The sequence below is a fragment of the Sminthopsis crassicaudata genome, chromosome 2, assembly GCF_048593235.1.
Source record: "Sminthopsis crassicaudata isolate SCR6 chromosome 2, ASM4859323v1, whole genome shotgun sequence".
NCBI lineage: Eukaryota > Metazoa > Chordata > Mammalia > Dasyuromorphia > Dasyuridae > Sminthopsis > Sminthopsis crassicaudata.
The window spans coordinates 114,675,310-114,693,168 of record NC_133618.1 but is presented as its reverse complement, the minus strand read 5'-3'; the positions used below and the strand labels follow the sequence as shown (position 1 = coordinate 114,693,168).

At 36.4% G+C, this 17,859-nt stretch overlaps 1 protein-coding gene across 2 annotated transcripts in view; it reads left to right on the top strand.

The window, feature by feature from the left end:
• SERTAD2 (SERTA domain containing 2) overlaps positions 1-17,859 on the top strand; it is a 195,482-nt gene that overhangs the window by 1,013 nt on the left and 176,610 nt on the right. For both annotated transcript variants that reach the window (XM_074287058.1, XM_074287061.1), the window contains exon 2: positions 1,929-2,025. In XM_074287058.1, the coding sequence (XP_074143159.1) occupies positions 1,934-2,025 (92 nt within the window). In that variant the 5' untranslated portion in view covers positions 1,929-1,933. The remainder of the gene's footprint in view (positions 1-1,928; positions 2,026-17,859) is intronic.

The following is a 17,859-nucleotide window of genomic DNA, read 5'->3' as shown; positions in this document are numbered from 1 at the left end:
TCACTGTAGGGTCAGGAAATCTGACTAAGTATATTCTAGGTGAAATCTCTAGAGAAAGATAAAACTAAGCACAAGCTCTTCCTACCCTAATGCTCCTATTGTGGAGACCCTTGGGAAAGAGAGGGCACCCATAAAATCTAGAGATAGTGATAGACGATCTGGTAATCTAACAAACTCAGGATTGGTACGGAGACCAAGAGATCTACCGCTGCTGTTAATCATTCTGGGTTAATCCGTGGATCCTGGCATGAATGACAATGACTAAGGTTGTTTGTTTTTTAAATGAAGCTTCATAAAAAATTGGAAGTAGTGGTTACTCATCCAGCCAGAAAACATCTATCATTGGAGTAAATGTTATATATACTTTGTATCTAATTGCAACATATTAAATGTTGGCTCTATGTTGGCTACAGTATATTTTTATGCAATATGCTATAATTTGAATATTATTTAAGTTAACATGTTATGCTATATGCATGCTATTATATGATTCTATATATAGACACACACATATATGTATATATACGCATATATATATATATATATATATATATATATATATATATATATATATATATATATGCTAATGTGTAATATTGGGTAACTAGGTAACTCAGTGAATAGAGTACCAGACTTGGAGTCAAGAAAACCTGACTTTAAATCTGGCTTCAGACATTTCCTATCTGTGTGAGCCCCTTGGCAAATCACTTAGCTCTATGTGCCTCAGTTTCCTCATGTGAAAAATGAGCTGGCAAAGGAAATGGTGATTTACTTCAGTATCTTTGCCAAGAAAACCCTAAATTATGAAGAATCAGTCAGATCTAAGGAACAGAGCAACAATATTATCCATATATTGTTACTATTGTTTGTATATATTCTCTATTCACTTATCTGTGAACATATTATACTCCTTTAGGATACAGGCAAAGAGCATGAGCTGGCTGAACCTGCCAGTGTGCTCCTTTAGGAAGGAACTTTAAATTGTGTATTCTCGGCACCTAGGACAAAGGATGCGCTTATTAAGTGTTAGTTAATTGGTTGACATTCACATGTGCTTTAGATATTACTATGGATGACTTATATATTTGGTTATTGCTTGCAGTCCAACAGGGTCACTCTTGTGACAAAGTCCCAGCTATCTCTTGCTGACCCATGTTAGATCAAAACTATGATGGGGAAAGTCTTTATATGGAAGGGATAATAGCTCTATTGGGTTTGTTGTATATATTATAGCTAGTTGTGTATAGTTCTAAGGTGAAGGTCTTATATCTAGTACTTACATGTACATTGTACAATGGTCACCTAGTAAATATGTGAGATGTTAATTTCTATAACTATGTGATATAGTAATTTCTATATACTGTGCTGTACAATCACAGATATTTTGATGGATCTCGTATAACTTGAAAAAACTACAATTTCTTGGGGCAGTGGGAAGGATGGAATAAGATGTCTGGCACAAGCCAGACACTTTTGTAAAACAAAAGCAGGAATGGAAATAGGAAATACAAATAGGAAAAGAATGATGGTCTTGCTTCTTTTATTTAATTTCTGTATTGCCTCAAGGGGCATGCCTTGCATGTCAAGGGGAAGGGGAAGTTTTGGGAATTTCAAAGCCTAAGTCAAATAGTTGCTGTGGTAAGAACAGAGCCAGACAAAAGGTGTTTAAAAGACAGACTTCATCTTACCTCCTTGGAGACACTGATTAGATTTTTAGCCTTTATTTAGGTATGAGGATTCATACTTCATGTATGACTAGAGAGTTATTATTATATTCTTAACAGGAAGAGACTTTCTAGTTACTGAATAGGAGTTCAAATGGCCAGTAAGTTCTTTTAAAGAGATGAAGGTTAAAGTCCTGGAGTAGAGAGATTAACAATTATAAGACAAAAGGACACATGAGATCAGCTGTATACCATCTATTACAGGGAACATGAAATCAAAAAGGAAAAACACCCTGCAGAGGCTAATACTAGGAACATCACCAGAAGATATAGGTGGGACTGAGCTAATCTCTTCTGAACTGTGAGTTACCCTTGCACACATATTTGCTGACCATACATATTATCTACATATATACTCAGACCACATGTGTACTCTCCATATGGGTTTCCAAGGATATCTTCTTTCTTCACTGATAATGTATTTATTTGTGGGAGAGTGTACTTCAGATCTCTGAAGGAAATGTTCTATTATTACTTCTCTTACTGCACAATTTCATTAAATGCTTTTGTTTGACACTCAGTGTGCTTTCTAGGTTACCAGAAAAAAATAAATTCATTGGTATAAATTGTGGCCTATCAATAAATCAATAAATAAATATTTGTTAAGGCTTTACTATGAGCCAGGCAACTATGATATACCTTGAAAAAAAGAGGGTAAATTCCCAAAGAGTACATTAAATCTGGGTTGGCTTTTCTAGGGGCTCCTCTGCCAAAGCAGGTTCTACATGAACAGAACATGTTATGGAACTTAATATAATTTTAAAAAGTGTTATTGTCATAATTGTAAGTTTTTAAAGGTGAAGTTGCCTCACATGTAGCCTTACTATATGTAGTAAAACACAGAGTTCCCTGATAGTAGGAGGGATGGGGAATGGCAAGTTGGGGAAAAGTCAGAAGCAGAAGTTCCCAGTTCTGAAGGAACAAGACCTAGAGGAATCTGATTTTTCATTAAGGTCTTATCCTAATTAGATCTAGGGATATGTGTGTGCAAGTACATTCATACACACATGTATATAAATGTATATTCTACATATATGAACATGCACATGTTTACACACATATAAACCTAGACTTGAGATATATGTATATGTATATATGTATACACATGCATATATGGACTGATTTAATTGCTATGTGTCTACATGTATATATATATTATATATGTACACATATATGAGCTTATAGAATTGAGTTAAATGTATTTTATATATGTACACACATGTATGGACTTATCAAAGAGATATGTATGTGTCTCTATATACGTTTATTACATATGTATACACATATATAGACTTATCTAATTTATATATGTATGAATTTATTTGTGTATATGTGTTTATATACATATATAGGCTTATAAGAGGGCTTATCTCAATTAACTCTAGGAATATGTGCATATACTTATACACATATACATTTACTTATATACACATATGTATATATATATATTTGTATATATGTGATATTTTGATGAATTTCTGGGGGGATGGGGAAGAAGAAATAAGACAGCTTAAAGCTTGTCAGGCTTAGACCAGATATTTTAATGTAACAGAAGCAGGAATGTGGAACAAATAAGTAAAGAATAATGGGCTTTTCCTCTTAATATCTGTTTGTGTGTGTGTGTGTATGTGTGTATGCACAATATATATCCCTAGACTTAATTGCGATAAGTCCATTTATATGTACATATATAAATATGCATATATGTATATAGACATACATGCATACACATATAATGTCTCCCTGCTTATTGATTTGGAAATTTGTGTTTTCAGAATTATAATATTAGTATACTTCTCTGGTTTGCAGAACTTCCTCACAGGATCAGTATCTATTTTTCCAGTCCTTTTTAGGCATCAATTGTGTTGAAGAAGCTGTGTGTCTCCCATCTCTAAATGGAGCAAAATCTCTTCCAAAATCTGTACCTGTTGCTGTCATTAATCATCTCAGACAGGGATTTGGTGGCTGTCTGATTTTCCTTTGACAATTGGACTTAGATCGTGTATGACAATGTGAGAAAAGGGGAATCTTGAGTAGATAGTAAAAAGTGTAAATGAACCCAGGCTACTCAGACAGAAGCTGTCTATCCAAAATGAGGATAGTTGTGGGAAGCAAAATGAGGATAGTAATGAGCATCCCATAGAATCTGAGTGCCACACTCCTGCCACATTCCACCAGACTCTCAGAGAAGGGGGACAGGGAAACTGTCTCTACAATTGTGCTTCAATTAATCAATTAACATTTATTAAGCACCTATTACATGCCAGATACTATGCAAAGCTCTAGAGATACAAAGAGACACAAAAGACAGTCCCTGCCCTCAAAAAAGCTCCCAATGAGGGTGGCAGCACACAAACAAATATATACAAAGCAAGCTATATACAGGATAAATGGGAAATAATTAATAGAGAGAAGGCATGAGAATTAAGAGGGATTGGGGAAGGCTTCCAGTAAAAGAAGGGATTTTAGTTGGGATTTAAAGCCAGCTGGCCTTTCTCCCACATCCATTGTACAACATGGGTGATCTCATTCCTGTCTTCCAGTTTCCACTTCCCAGAATCATCCACGGCCAAAGAGTCATCACCAAACCAATGAACACTGGCTTTTTGTCTGTTTAATTTCCTATCTCTACTACAGTACTCACTATGGCAGTATGACATTATGATCTTCAATACCTAAGGACAGAACAGTGGGTAAAAGTTGTATAGAGACACATTTAGGTTTTAACTCAGGAAAAACTTCTTAAGAACTAGAGCTTCCTAAATTGGAGCTGCTGCAGGTGAAAGGGGGTTTCCCTTCACAGAAGGTCTTCCAAAGAGTGGATGACTACTTGTCTGGTGTGTTACAGAGGAGATTCTAGTTCATATACACATTGAACTCAATGGACCTTGAGGTCCCTTCCAACCCTGAGAGTCTGGATTCTTCATTTCTGCTTAGCACATAGTAGGTGCTTAATATGTTTATTGCTTGATTAATTCTATAATTCTTTGTGAAGCCTATTTTGCACAAATGTATAATTAGAAATGAAGCCTTCATTTCAAGCACTAACAAAGCATATAATTCTCTCTTTATATATGTATATGTACACACACAGAGATCTATTTTAAGGAACAAATGAATGTAAAGGCATTAAGTATATACTCTGTGACATGCACTCTGCTAAGACACTGAAACGTGTGATGTTATCTTACTTAAGAGGCCCAAATAAATAAGATAACTAGGTTTAGTTAATTTCTTAAAACTTGAGATTTAACTTGAGACAAGAAAGGTTATATCTTCTAGGCAAAAGCCCAATTAGAGAGAGTGCATTCTAATGCTTATTATATGCCTTAACAATCTGTGGGGAAATTTTGCATTTAGGAATATTTTTAAAATATGTGTTATGCATCTTCAACACTGTTTCAGGCTCTCCAGCTGTGTACCTAGGACATATGTTCTGCATAGTAAAAATCCTGGTGTAAATTGCCTGCTAAAAGGAATGATAATGAAATAATCTCTTAACCATCAATTCTAGGGCATTTTTAAAGCCAATATTAGATCAAACTAAAGCAGAAGATCAGTGGAATTCAAAATGAAGGGGCGGAGGGAAAGGAGTCAGTTCTCAGCACAGTCCTCTGCATCTCTGACAATTCTGGAGATTGCAGGGATGATAAAAGCCTTTAGATATCTGATACTCTGGTTCAATTCAATTAAAACATATTTATTAACTGCCTGTTATGTACCAAGGTAGGCAGCTTAGGTGGCACAGTAGATGTAAGGTCAGGATTGAAGTTAACAAGATTCATCTTTCTGAGTTCAAATCAGACACTTACTAGCTATGTGACCCTGAGCTTAACCCTGTTTGACTTAATTTCCTCAGCTGTAAAAGGAACTGGAGAATTAAATAGCAAACATTTCAGTATCCTTGCCAAGAGAACCCCAAATGGGTCAGAAAGAGTTAGACATGACCGTAAAACAACTGAACAACAACAAATGAGTCAAGTACTGTACTAAGTGTTAGTTCATATGACACACTACATGGTTGTAGGGCATGTGGAGTCAGAGAATCTGGGAGGAAAGTTTGGCTGCATTAGTGATTATGTGATCACTTTTGTGACCTTGGGTGATATAAATGTAATCCATGACTATTATAATAACTTCTCTATTTCAAGTCATTTATTTCACTATTTACTATTTCACTATTCTGTTCCAAAATTCCCACTTTAACATAAGTCATTTTAACTCAACAAACACCTGTGAAAACCTAAGCAAAAGGAACTTGCTGTAGGTGCTGAAGATATAGAGACTGTACCTGCCTTCAAGGTACTTACATTCCATTAAAGAAGACTTGTTCACAGATAACAATAATACAAAATGGAATATTACAACAAAGTTAATTAGGCAAATCTTAAGACAGAAAGGACACTTTCAAACTGGGAGGATCAGGAAGACTTTAGAGAAGAGCTCACACCTGAGCTGACATGAAGAAAGAAAAAGATTTTGACAAGTCAAGATGAATGGAGACTGAATTTCAGGCTTGGAAGATGTCTGTCATGACACAGAGATGCAGCAAATGACTTGTTGGCTCTTACTGGAATGTAGGATGTGTGAAGGAAAGTAACATGAAATAAGGTTGACAAGGTAGATTGGAACCAGATTATTTAAGACTTAGATGTCATCAGGTTAAGGAATTTATATTTTATCCTTGAGACAGTAGGAAGCCACTGAAAATGCTTGAATAAATAAGAGAATAAAGTTCGACTTGTTCCTTAGGATGATTATTCTGGCAGCTATATAATGTATGGGAAAGGAAAGAGACTGAGGTGGGGAGACCAAGGAGGACATTACTGCAGTAGTCTGGACAAGAAGAGATGAGTGTGAACTAGGGAAAAGCTCTGTTTAAACTGTCTAGAGCAAATCTATCCAAAGGTTTTTGGTTTATGATATCAGCAAAAACATTTGGGGAATGTACCTCCAATCTATATGAGAGAAAACAGATACAGAGAGATCTGAGCCAGAGACAAAGAGATCTGAAAAAGAGAGACCAGAAACACATGGATAGTCAGACAGAGACCAAGGGATGTGTGAGAGAAAGAGAGAGAAAGAGAGAGAGAGAGAGAGAGAGAGAGAGAGAGAGAGAGACAGAGAGACAGAGAGACAGAGAGACAGAGAGACAGAGAGACAGAGAGACAGAGAGACAGAGAGAGACAGAGACCCATAGTGAGAAACAGAGAAACAAAGACAGAATCAGAGAGAGATAGAGAGAAGTCATTACAGCAAGCAAGATAGCTCCTGCCTTCACAAAGTTTGCATTCTAATAAAGAGATCCTAGAAAGCCCAGCATTATATTGTAGAGATGGTCAGTAAGTAGTAACTCAGGGATCTTAGTCCACTAGGAGAATGATGAAAATGATGGCCATGGTTCAGGTGGCACTGTGTGGAAATGAACAGAAGGAATACTTGTTTATTTATAAATTATGTTAAATGTAGTACTGTACTAATAATTACATATAATTAAACATACAAATGTAAAAATTTTAAGGCTTGAGATAAAGATGAAATATTTAATCCTTGAGTCACAATAGGGAATCAGCAATTTATTGAGTAGGGGAATAATACAGTCAGACCTGAGCTTTAGGAAAATCACTTTGCTAACCAGGAAAAAATTAATTATAGAGAAGAGACATTTGAGGCAAGAGAAAAATCAAAGAGAAGGCTTTCAATAGTCCAGAAAACCAGTGTTGTGGGCCTGAACAAGGGTAGCCACTATGTGAGTAGAGAGAATGGGAACAGATGCAATTGGTGTTGTTAGGGATAGAAGGTAAGATTTGCCAGTGGATTGGCTGTTATATGAAGAGGGAGACAGTGAGAAGCTGAAGATGACATCAAGGCTGTGAACTTGAATTGACAACACAGGGAAGTTCAGAAGAGGAGTGGGTTCGGAGGGAAAGGTATTGAAAGGATGACAGGTGCAGATTGCAATTCATCTGTGCCTGCTCATTCTGTGCAGCTCACGCTGTATCCCCTGAGATTAAAAGGGGATGAGACTGGTCCCTATTCTTCCTTAACAGTCTTTGCGGGATCCCATGGGGTGTCCTGGGGAGCAGGGAAAACTGAGAAGCCAAAGAATATGTAGACAGAGGGTAAAAAAGAATAGAAAAAAGGTTCATAGATTTTTTAAAAAGGTGTAAAAGACGTAAAGACAGGTGTGAAGGTATAAAAAAGATCTAATGACTTACAAATCATCTAATATAATTTTCTCATTTTATAGATGAGGAAACAGAGGCCCAGGGAAGAGATTAACTTAAGGTCATGTTTGTCCTTTGTTTTCCAAGAGAACCCATGATATCACAAGTGTTATCTTGACTTGTACATGAATTGGATTTATGTGAGGCAGAGTTGCACAAAGTTTCAGCCTCATTCTCTTTTCCAGAGTCATCAAAGTCCAGTGGGGAATAACTGGCAATGATCCAAGATGTAGTGGATGACCTAGGCATCTTCTATATCTGATCAAACTCTAAGTGCTCCACAGCACCTGCCCCAGCCCCCTTCATGGAGGTTGGAACAAATCGTTCTCATCCACCTCTTCTTTCAGGGAAGTCTTCACGTGCTTGGATAGAAACCCCCCTAACACACCAGTGAGTTTGAGGACTGTTGTGTTCAATCTGGCTTAGCTCTTTGCTGAGATGGTTTTAATGGGCTGTGGCTACTGGCATGCTATAGTTTCTTGTATCCGCAGATGAGACTTAGATGAAAGTGCCCTGAAAAGCATTTGGCAAGACCTCACACCAGAAAAACTAGCCCTCTCTTTAACACTTTATATAGGGTAGCAAATAATAGAACCAACTTTTGAACCCAGATGCTCTGACTTCAAATCCTTTCCATTAAACTAGATAGGGAGAGGATTGCAAAAGAGAAACAACGAGAAAGTGTATTTGTGTGTGCATGGGTACATGTGTGTGTATGTGTATGTGTATATTTAATTTTAGAGAGTAATAATGAAAAAAATGCAAGGTTAGCTAGAAGAAATGCAGTCAGTAGATAAATCTAGTGGATAGAGTGCCAGAGTACAGGAAAACTTGAGGGCAACTCTGACCTCAGAAACTTCCTACTTGTGTGATTCAGAACAAGTTATTTAACTGCTCAGTTTTCTATTCCATAAAATGGAGATAATAATAATAATACCTTCTTCCGGGAATTGTTGTAAGAATCAAAAGAGGTAATTTAAAGTGGCTGGAATGTAGTAAACAATATGTAAAATTAGTTATTATTATTATTATTATTATTATTATTATATTCCTGAGAAAGAATACATATCACTGAAATATCTGTAGGTTATATTGTGAAACTAAAGTCTCCCTCTGGAATATGAATGTTTAGTCCCACATTTACAATTCTCCTGAAATAAAGACAAAGAAAAGAGAAAAAAACATATTTATTGATGTATAGAGATCACTCCCTGTCAGAAAGAACTTTAGTCTTCTTCTTTTTATAACCAATGTAACAATGTACAAAACTATAGCCATTATCTAAGTAGAAGGGAATTCTTCCAATGCTATTTTTGGAACCTGTTCTAATCAGTTCTCAATTATGACACAGATGCTCTCTTTTAGTAACCTATCTAAAGTCATTGTAGCTTCTGGATCATGAGAAAAAGTAAGCCACATGTTACGCCTGAGTATTTCAGCAGTAACCTATTGCTTTTAGAATTTATGGTACTCTTAGAACCTCTTATGCCAGGAGGTAAAGTCTCCAAACAGCTTTAGGCTGTAATGATGGCCTCCAATTCTGGGGACTTATGATCTAATGCCATCTTAGCTCCACAAATATCTTTTGATTCTGTCTTCCCCATAGCACATCTAATTATTAATAGGATTCGTTAGTGGTAACTATGATGAATTGGGCTAGGTAGAGTAGAACCAGGGAAAACAGGTAAGAGGTTATTGAAATCACTTAAGATTGAAGAGATAAGGGTCTAGTCTAGGACAAAGCTCTTAAACCATGGGTTGAATAACTGGATATGTGAGTGTTTGGGGTGTCATAAAAATTCTGGTGCAACAATAAGCTTTCTGTTTGTTTTACATTTTGCAGTATCAAATATTCCTCTAGTATCGAATTTTTTAATGTAAAAATAAACAAGCAGCTCCATCTCATTATTATGCAAATTTTCTTTCATCTTTAACAAATAGTAAAATTATGTGGATACCAAAGAATTGTTTTAAAATAAGTTTCTTGATGATTGATTATCAGTAAATGTTTGATTTGTATAACTATTTTATATACCTATATCTCCAGAGTCACATAAAAATTTCTCAAGTAGGGGCAGCTAGTTCGTGTAGTGGATGGAGCACCAGCCCTGAAGTCAGGAGGACCTGAGTTCAAATGTGACCTCAGACACTCAAGATTTTCTGGCTGTATGATCTTGGACAAGTCACTTAATCCCAATTGCCTTGGGGAGGGGGGAAGTGGGGGAGGGAAATCTCCAGTAAAAAAGCGTTTAAGAGTGGCAAAAGAAGCCCTGATCTAGGATAGGAGTGGTAGGTGGATGAGAGAAGAATTAGAAAAAGTGAATCAGTAGGATTTTGTGACTGATTAACTCTGATATATAAGTGTAAATAATTTTTATAAGGCATACCCACATCAATGGGATCACAAATCCATAAGAAAGTGTTTTTTAGCAAGTCAACTAAAAAAATGGACTTAGGAAGAATGTGAAATTAAAAACAAACCAATTTTACTGCATTTATTAGTGTTTGGGTTTGGTTGCTAGAGATTGAATCAACAATATCTATTAAAAGTGATTTTTTCATTATCTGGGGATTTCAATTATTAGTATTCACAATATCCCATTATTATCAATATTAATAATTATCATTTCTGAAAGGATATTAGGCATGGAAAGTTTTGTTTGACCAGATATTCCAAAGTTTTTACTTTTATTTGGCATCATAATTCACATCTGACTTCAGATTTGCTGTGAAATTTCTATTTTTAATATCCAAGTGTCCTCAAATCTTAGGGTTATATACATGCTAGCTCCTAATATTATTACTGTCTATTTCCCTTTCAGATCCCTGGCATTTTTTGTGTTGTGGGAAAATATTTTTATTGTTTGGAGAACTTTATTAATTATTATATTGTTTGAACCTAACTTTGTGTGGTCAGAAAATTGTCTAACCCAGAGTTTATGGTAGAAGTCAAACTGACCTCAGAGATACTCCATTTAAGCTAGAAGACAACAGAGAATGCTTAAATCCTCTCCAGGTCTTGTTTTAGGTCCATTGAATTTATTTCACATGTTTTGGGTTTCCCAAACTTGAAAGTTTATACTTAACCTGCTTACATACATCTCAAACTGCCCTTCTCTGGAAACTGCCTGCTGCCCATATGTGGCCAATCAGATAAATATCGTTAAACCCTTGTCTGAACTCTACATATAATGTAACCTCACAAAGACTCAAGGAGAGAACCATGCTTTCCCCCAACTCTCTCGTTTGTTAAATGAATTAACAAACCCTACAATCAAAGCACTGACATTTAACATTTGATCTACTAGAACTTGTAAAATACTTTCTTTGCCTATAGATTCTATAACAGTGAATACTAGCTATCCCCCTACCTTCTGACCATCACTTCTATTTCCTCTCTCTTCTTCCTTCTATTTAAATGTAGGTATCCTTAAAAAAAATTCTCCCCTCAACTTCCTCTTTTTTCTTTTACTTTATCCCCTAGTGAGTTCAGTGCCTCCCAAGGTTTCAGCTATGACTTCCATGTGGACTTCTCTAAAATGTCTCTCTAGTTTAGTGACTTCCTGTTGTCTCTCTCCACCTGTAAAGTTCTATAGGTTCTATTTCTCAATGCCCTTCAGTCCCTTTTCTTGGTTCCACTTCTTTGCCACCATAGTTCAGATCTCACTACTTTTTTGGCCATTAGATTAAAAATAACCTAGTGCTTCTAATCTCTCTTTCTCTTGCAAGATACTATACACTTTAGCATCATCATTTTTTAAATCTGATCAATCATTCCTCTATTCAAATATCTTTCGTGTCTCTCCACTCTTAAGGAGTTAATTTCAAACTCTTCAGCTAAATATTCAGAATGTGCTCTAATATGATCCTAAGCTACCTTCCCAGACTTATCTCCTCCTACTTCCTTAAATGTCCTCTAACTATGCTCCTGTTAAATTAGACTACTTAACACTTTCCCAGATATACATTCTGATTTTGTTCAAGCTAAGTTATTGATGATTGCCCTCTTCCTGAATTTTCACCTGTAAAACATTCCCTATCCTTAAAAGTGCAATTGAAATGCCACCTTCTCCAGGTTCTCCTGGTTCTCCCAGGAAGTCTTTCCCTAACTGGGTGTGCATCCTACTATTTCCCCTACTAGGAATGCTCTGCAGTAATAAGATCATGGGTTCAAACTGCTGTTTGCCCAAAATGGCCCTTATCACATTCTGCCACGTGTCATAAATCTTCAGTTGTCTTCATTCCTAGAGTTCAGAGAACCAACCTTCTTCAGTTTTGTGTCTTGGATAGCATCTGGCCTATGATTGCTAAATTGATATCAGGAGACAGACACACAGATAAATGAATAATTGATCTAAAAATCTTGTCATGAAATCAAATGACCTTGTGGTCAGTTTAAAAAAAAATAAATCCTTACTTATATATAATGGGTCAATGTATCTATGTTATTTTTCAGTTATTTGTCAAACTCAAAAAGATCCTTGAGTCTATAATGTGCTTCCATTTAATTTACTAGTGAAATATGTAGAAAAATTATCAATGGCTCCAAGTTTAAATATAATTCATTACATATCTTTATATTCTCCCTTTCAGCCATATTTGTATGTATATACATATATATACACAGATGTGCAAAATAACTTTTGTTATATGGTACTTTAAGGCAGTGGTGTCAAATTAAAATGGAAATAGCAGGAGGGGAGGCACTAAACCATACAAAGGATCCCTGTGGACACATTTTATTAAAAAATTCCATATTAACATTATTTATGTTTTATTGCATTTTTATTTATTTTGTTAAATATTTCCCAAATATATTTTAATCTGGCTCAGGCTACTTGGAAGTTTTGCAAACAGGTAGTATGCTTGACACCTGTGCTCTAAGAGATACAAAGTACTTTATATAATCATCTCATTTGCCCAACAATGTGATGTCTCTATGTTATTATCACCATTTTATTGATGAAGAAACTAAGATTCACAGCGGTAGCTTAAGAAGGGGTACATAGATATGAAATAACTGGGCTTGAAATATAGATCTCTTTAAGGTAATAAATTTTTTTCTGTGTGTATATGTATATATATACACATATACACATACACAGAGGTGGACATATGTGTATATATGTATACATACAAGCTAATTTTATGAGTGAATTTATACTTAATACATTTACATATATATGTATATGCACCTGGACAATTTTATATGTGACTATGCAAGCATATGTGTATATATACTATACACATTGAGATTTTTATGTATGCGTATTTATACTAATAATTTTATGTAGATTAGCATGTATGCATACATATTTATACACGTTTGTATATATTATGTGTATACCCAGCAATAATTCTATATGTGTCACGGATTAGAAGCTCAGAACCCTAGGGTTCCAGCATAAGTTTACTAGGAGTTCGGGAGAGTACATAGCAACTTGAAGAAGAGAGGGGAATGAGGACCATTTATCCTTAAGTATGAATCAGCTAAAATCTATTACTTCATCCTGCCCTCTTCAATTTTTCCTTATTCCCCAATATTTTAGCCTGTACCATTTTACAAGTCTTTCTCATTCTGTATTTACCAATATGAGAAAGTATATAATATCTCTGAATATGAGTAAAAGAACTCAATCCCCATATTCCTAAACTGGAGTTTATTTTTACTTAAATTCTTACTATCCTACTGCCTGGTTTCTTCCTGACCATATGTCTAGGACTATTTATACTGAATATATGGTGACTTAATATTGTACTAGATGTGCTTCAAAGCAGACAATGTAGAACCAGCAAGGACCAGATATACCACAGGTGTATCACTGATGCTAAAAGTATCTCAGAGAATGTGTCATGGATTAATGAAGAATTCTAGTCTTCTGAACCTTCAATGGTGCATAATCAACCAATCCAAAATTCACTTTAAAAGAGGGAATGGAAGATATACCTCAGGGGGGAAAAAATCTTTCTTTAGAGACATTATATAAAACTGAGTCCCCTCCCCCTCCCCCCAAATTTTCCTAACCATCTTGTGGTTATATTCCAGCAAAGAAACAAGAGATACAGAAAAAAAAAAAGTTTGTTTCTTCAACTATTGTACTGCTTTGATATATAATTATATAATGTATGTATATATGTAAATAGCATCTTCAAGTATAAAATCTTGACACTCCCAGACCCTTGAAAGTGATACTATAACGTTATTCTCTGTGATAAATCTTATGAAACCCTCTCCATTGATTCCACATACCTCCAAGGGTACAAACCCTAGGACACTAAAGAAAAAAACAGGTAGATGAGACTGCCTCTAAAAAAGGTAACAACAAAAAAATATAAAAATCAAAAGAAGGTGGTCCAAATAAAGCTAGTACAAATACCAGAAAATAAAGGTCAAGGGAATACAGCAGAAGCACAAGTTGGAAGACAGAAGGAATTCTAAGACCTTTTAAAAACACTAACTGTCCAAAAGGCACCAGCTAGCAAAAGAAAAACAAGGTAAGGATAAATAGAAAGGTCAGAGTTTGGAAGAATGGAGAAAGAAGATTGTGGAAAAGGGACAGGGTGGAAATTCCATAAAAATCTGTTTATAAGACAATCTTCTGGAAGTTTCAAATGAGACTTAAGAATTCAAACTCAAAAAAGAACAAAGAGAAGGGGAGAAACAGAGAAAACAGGCAGACAGACAGAGAGACAGATACCAAACAGAAAGAAGCTGAGAGACAGAAAGGATAAGAAAGAAAGGGATAGAAAGGAAGAAAGAAGGGAATGAGGGAGACAGAGAAAGGCAGGAAAAGAGAGACAGAGAGAGGAAGAGGGGAGAGAGGAGGAGGAAGACAGAAAAGGAGGGAGACAGAGATGAAGAGACAGATAAAGAGAGGTAGAAAGACAGAGGGAGGGGGGAGAAAGAGAGAGGGAAACAGAAAGAGATGTGAAGACAGAAAAGAAAGAAGACAGAAGTGAGAGACAGATGGAGACAGACACAGAAAGCGAAAAAGACAGATAGACACAGAGAGAGCTAAAGAGTTAGAAAGAGCCAGAGCCAGAGAGAGAGACAGAGAGAGACAGAGAGGGGAGAGGGAGAGAGAGACAGAGACAGAGAGGGGAGAAGGAGAGAGAGAGACAGAGAGAAAGAGAGAGAGAGAGAGAGAGAGAGAGAGAGAGAGAGAGAGAGAGAGAGAGAGAGAGAGAGAGAGAGAGAGAGAGAGAGAGAGAAAGGCAGAGAGACAGAGAGAGACAAAGAGAGAGACAGAGACGGAGAGACAGAAAGAGACAGAGACAGACAGAGATAGAGAGACAGAAGAGAGACAGACACGGATATATAGAAAGAGAAACAGACAGAGACAGAAACATAGAGAAAGAGAGACAGAGACAAAGAGACAAAGAAAAAGGGAGAGAATAGTAAATTTGCTCCTCTGTGTATTATTACCAGGCACTCATTTTAAGAGAATGGGGGAATCCTCCCATAGCTCAAATATACACTTCAGACATTAGACTCTTTGGACATTAATAAATCTAAGGCACTCTCCAAAATGGTATCAAATTGTGCTGACTGTGGCCCCACTGAGGCAGGCCGAGGTCACTCCCGGCACCAGCACCGAGCTCCTCCTCCTCCTCCTCTCCGGGAACACTGGGGAACATGTTGTGCAGGGGAGGTCTGCTCCTGACAACTTCCCTCACATTGTTCATGGAGGATGCTTAGCTCCACAGCCAGTGCTCCGAGGTTATTGTTCTCCTTTCTCTATCAAGGAGGGGGGATGGAGTGGCAGTGGGGGTGGGGAGGAAAGGAGGTACCTTGAAATCAGTGGGGAAGATGAATGTTTCCCCACTTCAGGGCGAGGGATGAATGCCACAAGAGCAAGAGAGACTTCATACTTTCTGCTCTGCCTTTTTTCCCTCAAGACAACACTCAGAATTGGGTCTAATACAATGAATATGGCTCACACTATTTTTCATGATTGACTGGAGCAGTCAGTGGGGCCCAGCCAACCAGCCTCCCCTGGGGCCCGTTCCCCTCCCCCTCTCCACATTTTCATACTGATTGCAAGAGGGAGTTAGAAACAGGAGGCCCCAGGCCACCGTGCCAGCAGTAGCAGCAGCAGCAGCAGCAGCAGCAGCAGCAGCAGCAGCAGCAGCAGCAGCAGCAGCACTTGGGATAAAGGCTGCTTCCTTCCTCTGCTCTATAGGACCCAAACTGCTGCTGCTGCTGCTGCTGCTGCTGCTGCTGCCCACTAGGCTCCTTGCTCCAACTCCAGGCTGCTGCTTCTCTGGGAGGGACATTATGACGCACCCTATTGGTATTAGAACACTTCACCTTCTATTTATAGCCATTCCACAGACCGCAGAACTCTCTCTCCCTCCCTCCTTCCTCAGTGCAGGAGGGAAAGAAAAATTCTATCCTTGAATGGAAAACCATCCTATGCAAATAACGTAGCAAAATCCGACTTTATGCTACTTAAAAAAAAAAATTCCATGTTATTTCTCATCCAAATATTAGAGATCCAATGACATGTCTTTTGTTCAGGGAATATTCCAGTTTTCTGAAGCTTTTTACCTCCATATTTTTAGATGCCACTTAAAAGCATGTTAGGTAAATTGAATTGTCTTTAGAGTTCAGGAAATATTTTCCAAGGACTTACTGAAGCAAAGAGTGTCTGGCCACTAGATTTCTGGAAAGAATACCACTTTCTGTAGTTGCTAAAAAATCTAAATCTAAACTTAGATCTTTCTCTTTTGCTACAGAACGACAAAATGTTTTAATATTTCATGCAAAAGTAAGTTGTCAATGTTTTTGCAGTCATCACTTTGATTTCTCTATGTTTTAAAAGCAATAATACCATACATCAAAATGATTGAAATGATTCTCATCTATTTGCCATCTTAGCTTGGGAGGTAGTTGAAACAAAAAAATCTTTTAAACTAGCATTATTTTTCATTTAATGGTACAGTCAAAAAAAAAAAAAGCCAGCTCAGTATTTCTCAGCTCTATTTCCATTTAGTTTCACTTTCTATATTTATGTATCCAAACCAATATTGCTGGTTGGATTTACTGAAAGAATTGTGTTTTTATATACATAAAAATTTCCTTACAAAACATCTTACACACACACATATATATACACATATAATGTATATATACATATATATATATATATATAGTAGCTCAAATCACACTCACTATATGCATTGAGACTCTAGCAAGGAAAGCACAAAGTCTTATCTTTATTCTAATATTTTTGTTCTTTCATAATCTGCCTGGATATACTTAATGCATATTGAAATATATGGTGGAAAAAAACCTTTTCATTCCTATTTGAATTTATTTCCATTTCACAAAATTGTACAGTGTTAATTCTATAAGGGGTTTTGTCATCCAATCTCATTTTGCAGACGAAGAAACTGAGGTTCTGAGAGGGTAGGTCTTCTGGTTTTACATTCAGTTACTCATAGTAAACTGACACTTGCTTTACATGTATGTATATCCTTACCACATAGTAGAGAGGAAGGGTGATGGTCTCTTACTTACATTGACAAGTCAGAGGTAGAATTCAAATCCAAGTCTCTCCTGACTCCAATGACATTAAAACATTTTTTAAAAGAAATCACTTTTTTTAGAACACCTAAAGATAATGGTAGTATGAGTATTATTATTGTCATCTTATAAATGAGAAAACTACCTGATGTCTAGACAGCACCTTAGGCTTTCAAAACATTTTACACGTTACCTTATTTAATTCTCATGATGATGCAGTGACATAGGTATTGCAGGTATGGACTTGCCCATGGTCACATTATTAGGAAATAGTGCAGCTGGGACTGAAATCATAAGCTACCTTGAATCCCTGTCCCATTACTTTTTACACTATACTGACATAATATTTTAATATAATTTTAATTTACTCTTTTGTCTT